Source organism: Elephas maximus, chromosome 15 (assembly GCF_024166365.1).
Source record: "Elephas maximus indicus isolate mEleMax1 chromosome 15, mEleMax1 primary haplotype, whole genome shotgun sequence".
In the NCBI taxonomy this organism is placed as follows: domain Eukaryota; kingdom Metazoa; phylum Chordata; class Mammalia; order Proboscidea; family Elephantidae; genus Elephas; species Elephas maximus.
The window spans coordinates 545,659-557,219 of NC_064833.1; the positions used below are offsets into that span (position 1 = coordinate 545,659).

The 11,561-nt window shown below is 55.8% G+C and overlaps 1 protein-coding gene across 1 annotated transcript; it reads left to right on the forward strand.

Moving 5' to 3' along the window:
- The first annotated feature begins 740 nt into the window (after positions 1-740).
- On the forward strand, positions 741-5,333 carry SLC39A4 (solute carrier family 39 member 4). Its single transcript, XM_049853921.1, has 12 exons — positions 741-1,014; positions 1,622-1,906; positions 2,303-2,495; positions 2,665-2,810; positions 2,894-3,065; positions 3,380-3,549; positions 3,699-3,860; positions 3,942-4,061; positions 4,244-4,298; positions 4,447-4,599; positions 4,790-4,977; positions 5,073-5,333. Exons 1-12 carry the CDS (start codon positions 823-825, stop codon positions 5,199-5,201), a joined length of 1,965 nt encoding a protein of 654 aa, XP_049709878.1. The 5' UTR covers positions 741-822; the 3' UTR covers positions 5,202-5,333.
- Positions 5,334-11,561: the final 6,228 nt, after the last annotated feature.

The following is an 11,561-nucleotide window of genomic DNA, read 5'->3' on the forward strand; positions in this document are numbered from 1 at the left end:
GGGGGGGGGGGGTCGGTGCCCTGGGGTCCACCCCGCCCTCAGCCTCCTGACTCAGCAGTATTGGGCCACCAGAGATAAGGCCGCAGGGGTGCAAAGGCCGAGGAATGATCAGCAGGAAGAGGCAGTACTGGGACCAGTCCTCTCCCCACAGGCCCCAGGCACCTCGCCTGAGTCCCAGAAGGGGCCTGGCCCACAAAGTCCCCCTCAAGGGGCAGGAGAGAAGACCACATTCCTCCCTCTTTGTCTATTTCTGGGGAATTTGCCTGGAAGGCGTATGACTCTGCCAGGAGCTTATCTGTTCTCTCCACTCTTGCCCCAGATGAGATCCTCCACCTCCCACCCCCAACTGAGGCCCCAAAGATTCTGAGCCTCTGAGAAGCTTTGAGTAGCAGGGCCAGGAAGGTTCCACCAGGAGGGGCGGGCTCTAGGGCTGAGAATGTCCCCAGTGGGACTAGGCTGTGACTCTGGCCCGCTGTGATCGTGGTGGCATCACCTGTCCCCAGGCCCTCAGCTCAGGGCAGCCCCAGAGAAAGGGTTACGGGGCGGGGGGACACCCCAAGCTCCCTCAGAGGCTTAGGCTGCCCCTTCAGGGGAAGGGGTGCGGCCCCCGCCCCCAGCACTATCTGGGAGGATCTGCCACTGGAAAGCCTAATCTGTGGCCGTGTTGGCAGCCAATCACAGTGCCCCACAGAAAATACCTAGGAGAGGTCTTGTGCCTGAGCCGGGCAGGTCCCAGCTCGGCCTCAGTCTGGCCCAAGCAGCCCTGGTGGTCGAGCTGCAGACGTTAACCTCCTCCTACAGCACAGAGTCCGGGGTCTGCGCATGGCTTACCTGGCCCGACTTGGCCCAGGGCTGCTGTTGGCCACACTGTTGGTGGTGGCAGCAGCAGCTGAGCCTGTCCGTCTGCTGACTGTGCTCACGTCGGGTCGCGGTGCTCTGGACCGCTTGGCACTGGGCGGCCTATTAAATACGCTAGCGGCCCGTGTGCACTGCACCTCTGGGCCGTGTGGAAAGGTAAGAACCCGACAGGCTCGTCCCTCCCCCACCCGCCTCACCCCGGCTACCACAAAGGGCCCCGGGCAAACTCCAGGGGGCGGCACCAGGTGACCAGGGCCTGTCCTGGAAGGGGTGGGCTGGAGGTGGGTAGGCAGGGGGCTGGGGGTACACAGTTCTCCCTGGTGAGCTGGGGGGGCGGGTTGCTGGGGGCACACAGGTCTCCCTGGTGGGCTGGGAGTGGGTGGGCGGAGGGCTGGGTGCGGGTGGGTGAGTGGCTGGGGCACACAGTTCTCCCTGGTGGGCAGGGTCTGGGTGTGGGTGGATGAGTGGCTAGGGGCACACAGTTCTCCCTGGTGGGCTGGGTGTAGGTGGGTGAGTGACTGGGGGCACACAGTTCTCCCTGGTAGGCTGGGGGTGGGTGGGCAGGGACTTGGGGGCACACAGTTCTCCCCGGAGCCTGGGGTCCCCTACCCCCTTGTTGTCACATTGGCTGTGGTTCCAGGAGGAGAAAGGCCCATGCCCAAGGCCCCCACTTGCATCCCAGAGTGGTAGGGAGGCATAGGGGGTGAGGGAGGGGGTGTCCTCTGTGGCCCCAGCCCCGGCCCACCTGCCCCTCTGCCCACAGTGTCTGTCTGTGGAGGATGTGCTGGCCCTTGGTTGGCCTGGGAAGCCAGGGCTTCCCCCGGAGCCTGTCCTGCACGCTGGGGACATTGCCCGCCTCAGCGCGGCTGTGGCCCTCTACCTCAGCGACCCTGAGGGCACATGTGCTGACATCCAGGGGGGCCGCTGGGGCTCCCGCGCGGACCACTTCCTGGCTGCGCTTGAACGCCCTGAGGCCCTGACCCTGGGCCTGAGCCGGCTGCTCCAGAGGATCCAGATCCAGGGAGGCACCCAGCGTGCTTCGGAGGAGGTGAGGGCTCTGGCAGGTGGGTGAGGCAGGGGAGAGGAGGCCCGGGGCCTGGCCATGGCAAGAGAACACCTGGCAAAGCCTCACCGGAAATTCCCAGCAACTATGGTGGGGGGGTGCTCCAGGGGAGAAGGATGGAGAAAGACGGCCATAGATATCAGCCTGGAGAGCAGACATGGCTTCTGGGCAGCAGGGAGGAGCACCAGAGAGATGGTGGGAGCCTGGGAAAGCTGAACGCAGTGGACCAGGCTGTGGTAGGGGGCCAGGTTGGGGTGAGGCAGGAGGAGGTGGTGAGGAATCCAGAAAAGGCTTGAGGAGGTGATGTTCCCCGGGCAGGTGCTGGCAGGAGGCTTCGAGGCAGTGGCGGACCCTGAGGGCGGGGCTGCCTTTCTCCCCCAGGCCTGTGTGGACGTACCTCAGCTGCTGGAAGAGGCATCGGCGGATGGCCCTGGGGGCCCCGGCCCAGCCCTGGCCGCCCTCCTGGACCACGTCAAGAGTGGCGCCTGCTTCCACGCCCTGCCCACCCCACAGTACTTCGTGGACTTTGTGTTTCGGCAACACAACAGCGAGGCCCCCAACATTACACTGACTGGTGAGGTCCGGCCTGGAGCAGGCGAGCGGTGCCATGGGGCTGCTGGGTATACATGCAGGGCTGAGGAGGGCCTGTGGCCTATGGATCTTCACCCCTGTGCCCCTCTCCTGGAGAACACAGCTGGGCCCACACCGAAGAATGGTGGCCATTGGCTATCTCCCCCTGCCAGAGCTGGCCGCCTTGATGGAGAGCCTGGGGATAGGAGGAGAAGGGGAGGCCCATGGGTCCCAGGACCACAGTGACCACAGCAGCCATAGCCGCCAGGGCCCTGTGCCCCTTGCCACCCCCAACAGCAGCTCCAATGTGTGGGACACAGTGAGTACTCTGTGGCCAGGGTCCTGGGGAGGTGGGCTCCACAGCTCTGCTCAGCCCCTGACATCCCACCCTGCCACCGCCAGGTATGCCTGAGCCCGAGCGATGTGATGGCCGTGTATGGGTTGTCAGAGCAGACCGGGGTGGCCCCTGAGGCCTGGGCCCAACTCAGCCCTGCCCTGGTGCAGCAGCAGCTGAGTGGGGCCTGCAGCCCCCAGCCCAGTAACCCCACCCAGGACCAGCTCAGCCAGGCAGAGAGTGAGTGCCTCCCCAGTTGTGTCTGTCTGGCTGTGCCAGGGGTGCTGACAGTGTGGACAGTGGGATGCACTCGGGAGGAAGAGGTGATGGTGGGCAGAGGGCACTGGGCTGGGGGAGGAGTGGCAAGCCCTGGGCAGGGGTAGGAGGAGCTGAGGATAGAAAGGGAAAGGAGGAAGGGGAGTGAGGGCTTTGAGCTGGAGGGTCACCATGAGCAGAGGCCTGAGTCAGGCTCCTTCACCTGGAAGCAGGGCTAGGGGCAGGGATAGGGGATGGGAGGACTCATGCCCCCCCTCACTCCCCCCTCCTCCGCCCAGAGTACCTGTATGGCTCACTGGCCACGCTGCTCATCTGCCTGCTCTCGGTGCCAGGTGCACTGCTGGCCTGCAAGGGCTGCCCCACTGCCACTCACTACATCATCCAGACCTTTCTCAGCATGGCTGTAGGCGCGCTCACTGGCGATGCCCTTCTGCACCTGACACCGCAGGTCAGGCTTCAGACACCCACAGCCTTCCCCTCACGGGACTCCTCTTCCCACCCTCCAGGGCACACCCTACTGGGGGAGCCCTCCTTCACAGGCAGGGGAAAGAGGGGGGGCCCCGAGATGCTAGTCTGACCCCGCACCCCATCCCCCAGGTGCTCGGGCTGCACAGCCATGACAATGACAACGATCACAGCCACGGTGAGGAGGGTCTCAGTCCCCAGTCCACCTGGCGCCTCCTGGCTGTGCTTGGTGGCATCTATGCCTTCTTCCTGTTTGAGAACCTCTTCAACCTGCTGCTGCCCCAGGATCCAGAGGTCAGGCTCCCCACAGCCCAGGCCCGGGAGGACAGGCAAGGCGGGGTGGGGAGTGGAGGGCCTGAGCTGCTTTCTCCACAGGACCTGGAGAAGGGCAAGTCCTGCAGCCGTGGCGGCCACAGCCACAGTATGTCCCTGCAGCTGAAGCCCAGCCAGCTCCAGCCACCCAGGCAGCCCCAGGAGGGCTCGCAGGCTGACCTGGTGAGTGAGCACCTTGACTCCCCCATCCTATACTAAGCGCCCTCCAGGAGCCCCTTCCCACTCCTACACTCAGGCCCCACCCCAAGACCTCCTCCACTGGCGTCCAATGCTGACTGGGGACCCAGCCCTGCACCCCTCCTCCACTTCCCCTGCCGGAGCCTCATCCACATGGATCCCCCCAGGTCGTGGCAGAAAGCCCAGACCAGCAGAGTCAGGAGACCCCGAAACTGAGCTCAGGTAAGCACTCAGGGAGGCCTGGGGGTGTTGAGGCACCTGGGCAGTCCGAGTGTGATTTGGTGTGGACTGCGGGCTGGGGGTTAGGGGGGACCTGAGAAGTGGGTTCCCCCGTGAACCCGGGACCCACGCCTGCTGTGACCGCCTCCAGAGTCGCGGCTTCTGCCCTACATGATCACGCTGGGTGACGCCGTGCACAACTTTGCCGACGGGCTGGCCATGGGCGCCGCCTTCGCCTCCTCCTGGAAGACCGGGCTGGCCACCTCGCTGGCTGTGCTCTGCCACGAGTTGCCACACGAGCTGGGTGAGGAGGCAGGGCCAGCCTGGGGCCGTGGAGGATACCTGGGGCAGGCAGGACATCCAGAGAGGGAAGGGTGGGGGGAGCGGGAGACGGGGTTCAATAGGGGAGGGTGGGCGACACCTGGGGCGGGGGCATAGTCTACTTGGATGAGGTGCACATCTCGGTCCGAATCCCCCCCCCCGCCCCCTGCAAGGTGACTTCGCAACCCTGCTGTACGCCGGGCTGTCGGTGCGCCGCGCGCTGCTGCTGAACCTGGTCTCGGCGCTCACAGCCTTCTTCGGCCTCTACGTGGCGCTCGCGGTCGGCGTCGGCGAGGACAGCCAGGCCTGGATCCTGGCGGTGGCCGCGGGCTTTTTCCTCTATGTGGCGCTCTGCGACATGGTGCGGTGGTGGGCGAACGGGGGCGGGGGGAGGCTGCCCGGGATCCGGTCGGGTGGGGGCCCAGCTGCCGCTGACTGGACCCATCTGCTCCCCAGCTCCCAGCCATGCTGCACGTGCAGGACCCGCGGCCCTGGCTGCTCTTTCTGCTGCACAACGTGGGCCTGCTGGGCGGCTGGGTCATCCTGCTGCTGCTGTCCGTATACGAGGACAAAATCTCCCTCTGACCCATAGTCTTTGGCTGAGACTCTGACCCCAGCCCCAGGCTACCTTGGCCCCTGGCACACCTACAACCTATGTGTCTTTGAAAGGCACCCTCTCCTGCTCAAGTCACCAGCTTCAATAAAGATGCTCTTGCCCTGGGGCCAGGCCTGGCCTCCTCAATGGGATGGAAGGATCTAAGGAAAGGCAGTGGAGGGGGCTTCTTCCTTTCTCTGCCTGGGGCCCTTGAAGGACTGCCTCTTCTCTTCTTCTGATGAGGACACAGACCATGAATTGCAGGCCCACCTTACTCCAGGATGACCACACCTTCACTTAACTAATTCTATCTCTAACAACGCCATTTACAAATTAGGTCACATCCTGAGGTAGTGGGGGTTAGGGCTTCAACATATATTTTTAGGTGACACAATTCATCCCATATCACCCCTCATGATCCAAAATGGCTGCCAGAGCTCTAGCCATCACCATATACTTTCCAGGCAGCCGAAAGGAGGTAGGAAAGAACAAAACGGAAAGGGGCCTAAGAGGGACATCAAATCCAGCATCCCATTCACCCAACACGCAGACGCTCGGACAGGAAAGCTAGAAGTCGGGCTCCCATTAGGCTTCATAGGCCCACCTGCACTGGAGAGGGGTAGCAGAGAAGGACTCACCTGCCAGGCCTCTGAGATAAATTTGGCAGGAAGGGCCATATCTTGAATGCTGGCTGGCCTGACACAGATCCCCAGGGCACAAGGACGTCCATCCCACCCTCCTAAACATAAAGAGATGTCCAAGAGCATGGGGTGTGTGCCTGCAGAAAACCACCGGCTCCCAGCACAGGGCCTGTGCCAGGGTTCCCCCACGAAGATGGCTGGGACAGCAAGCAGTAGGCCATGCAGGCCTGGAGGCGGGGGGCCCAAGCTGCAAGGTCTGAGGGAGAATGCAGTTGGTTTTGGGGGGCAAAAGCCTCTGAATGGAGCAGCTGAGAGCCCTAGAAGACTGTTGACCTCAGCTTCCAGAAGCGGCCCCTCTACTGTAACTGAACAAGGGTTCTTGTCCTGTCCTATTAGCCGATGGAAATACGACAGACGCCGCACCACCAGTTTTAAGGGAAACACAAAGTGGATAAGGTCACGTGCTCACCATCTGAGGGGGCTGGGGAGATTTTTGTTTTCAGTGGCATCGGGGGTTAGGTTTGGTACCCGGAACTCTCAGCCTTTAGCCCTCCCATGCCTATACTTGGAGGTCCGGATATTAAATCATCTTCCATCGGATGTGCGTGTAGTGGGACCCCTCGCTTCTAAAATGGAATCGGGTGAAATCATGGGCTGGGAAATATTGTTCTTTCCTGAGACAATCGGGTCCAGGATGGGTTGAAGGACTTGGTCTCTTCCATTTGCGCATGCTTCAAGGTATAGCTTGGGGCTAGTTCAGTGGATGGAGCCACTACCTGCTGCGATTTCCTGAAAAATGTTGCTCAAAACAAGCTTGTGGTTAGCAAGACGAAGAAAGTGGGGGGAGAAGGGTGTTGACTGGGGTTTTCACTACCACCACTCCATGATCATCCAGACTCTTCCCCCTCTGCAGCTCCTCCAGCCTTCTTCCCTCTCCCCCTGACTCCGGCTTGCTAGCACTGCCCACCCCTCTCCCACAGATGAGTGCTCTTTCATGTGTGAGGGGATTGGCCAGTCTGAGCCCATAGTTAGGCTTCTATGGGCCATCTCAGGCGCCCTGTGTTGCTGCCTCGACTGTGTCCACCTGGCAGATGGACATGGAGTGTTGGTGTCCTGCTCGAGCCTTGGGGCCTCCGTTCTGCCCCAGCTGCCTCCAGTGCCACACACATGGTCACAAACCGTCTCGCTGTGTCCTGGGCTGACAGTTTTTCTTATGACTTTTAAAGGTGGCTGGGTTTGACCCTAATACATGTTTTCTCCTTTCCAAAATGGGTGACTGAGAGCTTGACATAACTACCGCCACGATGAACGTGTGTAAGTTTTTCTCCTTCCTCTGCCTGAACCCTCCTTCACATTCCTCTGTTAATGACTTGTTTTGACCTAATGCTAATAACTTTGTTCTTTGTTTCAATCTGATGCAAATAACTTTGTTTTGTTCTGTCCAACCGCCTGTGACTTACAAGCCCCCTACAGGAAAATCAGAGCCCAGGTGTCTAATATGTATGTCTTTAGCCTGATAAAAGATGTCCAGCATATATCTCTTCAGTCTGATAAAGAGTCTTTTGTCTCTATCTTGTAATGAATAACTCCTCCGGCCATCTGCGGGCCACAAAGACACTTCTAACCCTTGTAAGATTCTATGTAAGCGTTAACGTAAAATCGCTCTTTGGGACTCCATAGAGACAGCCTGTGTTGCTGTTAGGTTCCCGGTGATGTATACATCCCCTAAATAAACTTTCTCACTCTTTCTGACTTGGAGTACGTTTCACTGGCTTGATTGTTCCACGGCAGGACCCTAATCAGGTAATATGGATGTGGCCCAGGAACCACAGCTGGTCACCCGAGGGGTCCAGGGCTCCTCTCTTCACCCTGGAAGACCCATGTTAGTGGGCCGATCTTCATGCTAAACATGAACACATTTCCAGGCCATTTTCTGGGGTGCGGCTATATTTTCTTATTTTATTTTCTCTTGGTGTCAGACAACATGTTTCACTGGGAATTTGGGGAGGTCTTTGCTAGGCATCCCTTGATTGGGGTCTCTCGTGCAGTTGCACTCAGACATCAGCTGGGGATGCGGTCACCTGGACATGTGACCAGGTAGACAACTACGTGGCAGCTCAGAGGGCTGAAGGTTGGTGCTGACCGTCGCCCGGAGGCCAGGCTGCCAGCTGACTCGTGGACACACTGCCTCCCCAGCACCGTTTCAGGTAAGTCGGCCTTCCTGCACCGTGGTGGGCTTCCCCAGGGGAGTACCCCAAAAGAGCCCAGCAGGAGCTGAGTGAATTTTTTGTTTTCTCCCTGGCTTTTTTTATTGAGGTGAAATCGACACAACATAAAATCAACCGTTTAAAGAGAAAACTTCCGTGGCATTTAGCACATTCACAAGGCCCTGCTGGGCATTCGGTACATTTGCCACTGAGTTCCGCTTTAGGAAATAATATTGGAGTCATCGTTCCCTGTCCTTGAGTATAGGGAACGTGGCCTAGCTGGAGTTGGGCTCACAAGGATTCACAAGGACACATCATCTGGGCCCTGGGGTACAAAGACAATAGCTAAGATAATCTTGGAAAATATCTTTCAGGGAATTTGCACATAAAGATAATCAAACAACACAAAAGACTTCCCACTGTTACCTTTGTCTATTAACATACAGCGAATAGAAATTTGTTGGACCAATGAAGACCCTCCTGTCATTACTGAAACCTGTACCAATGATTGATTGTTAAGAAAGACAATTCAAAATGTGGGACGACAGTTTCTGACCAATCTGAAAAGGTGAAGGTTTTGCCCATTTGTAATGTTAGTATATACTGATGACTCCGGAACCTTCCGTAGACTCGGGCAGACCTGACTGTGGCAGCATGCTTGCCTGTTTTCCCCGTTTTGTCTGTTCTGTAATTTCCCTGGACTCCGGCAGACCTGACTGTGAAACGTGCTCATCTGTTTTCCCATTCTTGCTTACTCTGTAATATTTCCTTGGACTTGGGCAGACATTAGCTCTGGCAGCTAGCCTGCCTGCTTCTCAACTTTTGTCTTTTTGAATATATACCCAATAAAACTGTCTTTTTGCTTTACAAAACTTTGTGATTTTTTTCCCCTACAACAATTCCAAGGTCTCCAAAGGAAACCTCAGGCTCATTTAGTAGTCGCTCCCCTACTGATCTCCTATCAGGAGGGATCAGTCCATGGAGAAGGACATCATGCTTAGTAAAGTACAGGGTCAGCGAAAAAGAGGAAGACCCTCAACAAGATGGATTGACACAGTGGCTGCAAGAATGGGCGCAAGCACAATGATTGTGAGGATGGTGCAGGACCAGGCAGTGTTTTGTTCTGTTGTACACAGATGGGGTTGCTCTGAGTCAGAACTGACTCGACACCTAACAACTACAACAACCCCCTCCCCAACCCCTGGTGACCACTTATCTACTTTGTCTCGGTGGACTGGAAACCCTGGTGGCGTAGTGGTTAAGTGCTATAGCTGCTAACCAAGAGGTCAGCAGTTCGAATCTGCCAGGCGCTCCTTGGAAACTCTATGGGGCAGTTCTACTCTGTTCTATAGGGTCACTATGAGTCAGAATCAACTCGACGGCAGCGGTTTGATTTGTTTTTTGTGCTTCACATAAATAGAATCCTACAATATTACGTGACCCCTAAAGCCTCACTTCTTTCACTCAGCATAATGTTTTCAAGGCATGTGCGCACTGAAGCTTGCATCAGTACTTCATTCTCTTTTGTGGATGTGGCTGAAAAGTACTCCATTATGTGGTTATATCGTGCTTCTGTGTGTAATCTTTTGCTGGACGTTTGAACAGTTCCGCCTGTTGGTCATTGTGAATTGAGTTCAGCGAGGTGGGGCACAGTTGTGCCTGCCTGGCTATGCCCAGGGGTGCTGGCAGTGTGGGTGCTGGGGCCCACTTAGCTGAGGATGCTGGGCTAGGGGATGGGAGGCAGAATGAGGTCTGGATGGCACCCGACCACCTGGGGAGCAGGGGTGAGGGTGGAAGAGGCAGGGTTGGGGGCAGAGGGTGGGAGAGTGGGAGAGAGGCTGGGGCAGGTCCCTGGGCATGAGGATGTTGTACCCACCTCCTTCCTAAACCGTGAGACCCTAACACCTAGGACAGATGCCTGGTCCATGTGTGAGAGCCCAGCCCCATTCCTGCCCCAAGCAGCCAGACACAACATGTGGCCTTCTGTGTCTGTTTTCTTTCACTCAGCATGGGATGTTTAAAGTTCATCTGGGCTGTAGCAGATATCTGAACTTTATTTCTCTTTATGGCTCAATAAAATTACATTGTATGTGTTTAATGGAAAAAAAATCAACTAATTCAATTCATCAATAGGATTTATTGATTCAGAAGCTGTTTATGGACAGGGCTCCTCCAAACTGAAAGAGGTAATGAGCTTGCTCAAGCAGCGTGACTACAGGATTTTTAAAGGCAGTTGGGGGGTTTCCAGCAGGGAAGTTACAATGACTGGATCTTAGGTATGTCTTTACTTGAGCTGAGGGTCTTACAAAGCGGGGGTCTTTCTTTTATTGGTTTATAAGTACACTTGGGAACTGGTGGAATCTGGTATGGTGAGTCAGAAACATTTTTCAATGTCAAGTTGTCTTCTAGGCGTGTTCCTGAGGCTAGAACTCTTTGAGAACTCCCTCTTGTTCTGGCAAGGTTTGTACCTGGCACAAGTGGCCATTTTGATTTCTTATTCTCAGACGGGCTTTGCATCTGGCTAAAAAGGGCCAATTAATTTCTCTCCTTTTTATTGTGGTGAAAACATACATGCCAAAACAATGTCTACATTTACAACTCAATCACATTGATCACATTTTCAAGATGTACCACCCTTATCCACATTCTTATCCAAAGCTTCCCACCACCATTCACATAAATGCAACACCTTCTAAACAAAAACTCCCCCTTTCCCCTCCCTCTCACCCTTGGTGACCATTAATAATCTTTGCTTTTCTGTGTATTTGCTCATTTCATGTAAGTGAAATCATACAGTATTTGTCCTTTTGCGACTGAATTATTTCAGTCAGCATTAATTCAGCTATTGATTTTTATTTAATATTTAACATGTGTATACCACATTTGGGAAGCCCTGATGGCATAGTGGTCCAGAGTTACAGCTGCTAACCAAAAGGCTGGCAGTTCAAATCCACCAGGTACTCCTTAGAAACCCTATGGGGCTGTTCTTTAGGGTCACTATGAGTCGGAATGGCAATGGTTGTTTTTTTTTTTTTTTTATATACCACATTTTGTTTATCCATTCATCTGTTAACACTTGGATTCTTACCATCTTTCAGTGATTGTGAACATGTGTGTGAATGTATTTGTTTGAGTCCCTGATTTCTATTCATTTTGGGTATATACCTAGTTGTGGATTTGCTGGGTCCTTTATCACCAGCTGCTCCGTGGGAGAAAAATGTGACAGTCCGCTTCCATAAAGATTTACAGCATTGGAAACCCTATGCGGCAGTTCTACTCCATCCTGTTATTGTTGTCGTTAGGTGCCGTCAAGATGGTTCTGACCCATAGCAACCCTATGTACAACAGAACGAAACGCTGTCCGTCCTGTGCCATCGTCACAGTCCTTGTTATGCCTGAGCCCATTGTTGCTCTACTGTGAGGAGGCAGCTCTTCCCCAGTCATCTTTTGAGTGCCTTCCGACTTGGGGGGCTCATCTTCCAGCACTATATCAGACAATGTT

Bases quoted from the DNA above. Each gene is read 5' to 3' on its own strand.
- SLC39A4 (XM_049853921.1), top strand. From the start codon at position 823: ATGGCTTACCTGGCCCGACTTGGCCCAGGGCTGCTGTTGGCCACACTG. The intron at 1,907-2,302 runs GTGAGGGCTCTG...TTTCTCCCCCAG, and splicing joins CCCAGCGTGCTTCGGAGGAG to GCCTGTGTGGACGTACCTCA. The intron at 3,066-3,379 runs GTGAGTGCCTCC...TCCTCCGCCCAG, and splicing joins CCAGCTCAGCCAGGCAGAGA to AGTACCTGTATGGCTCACTG.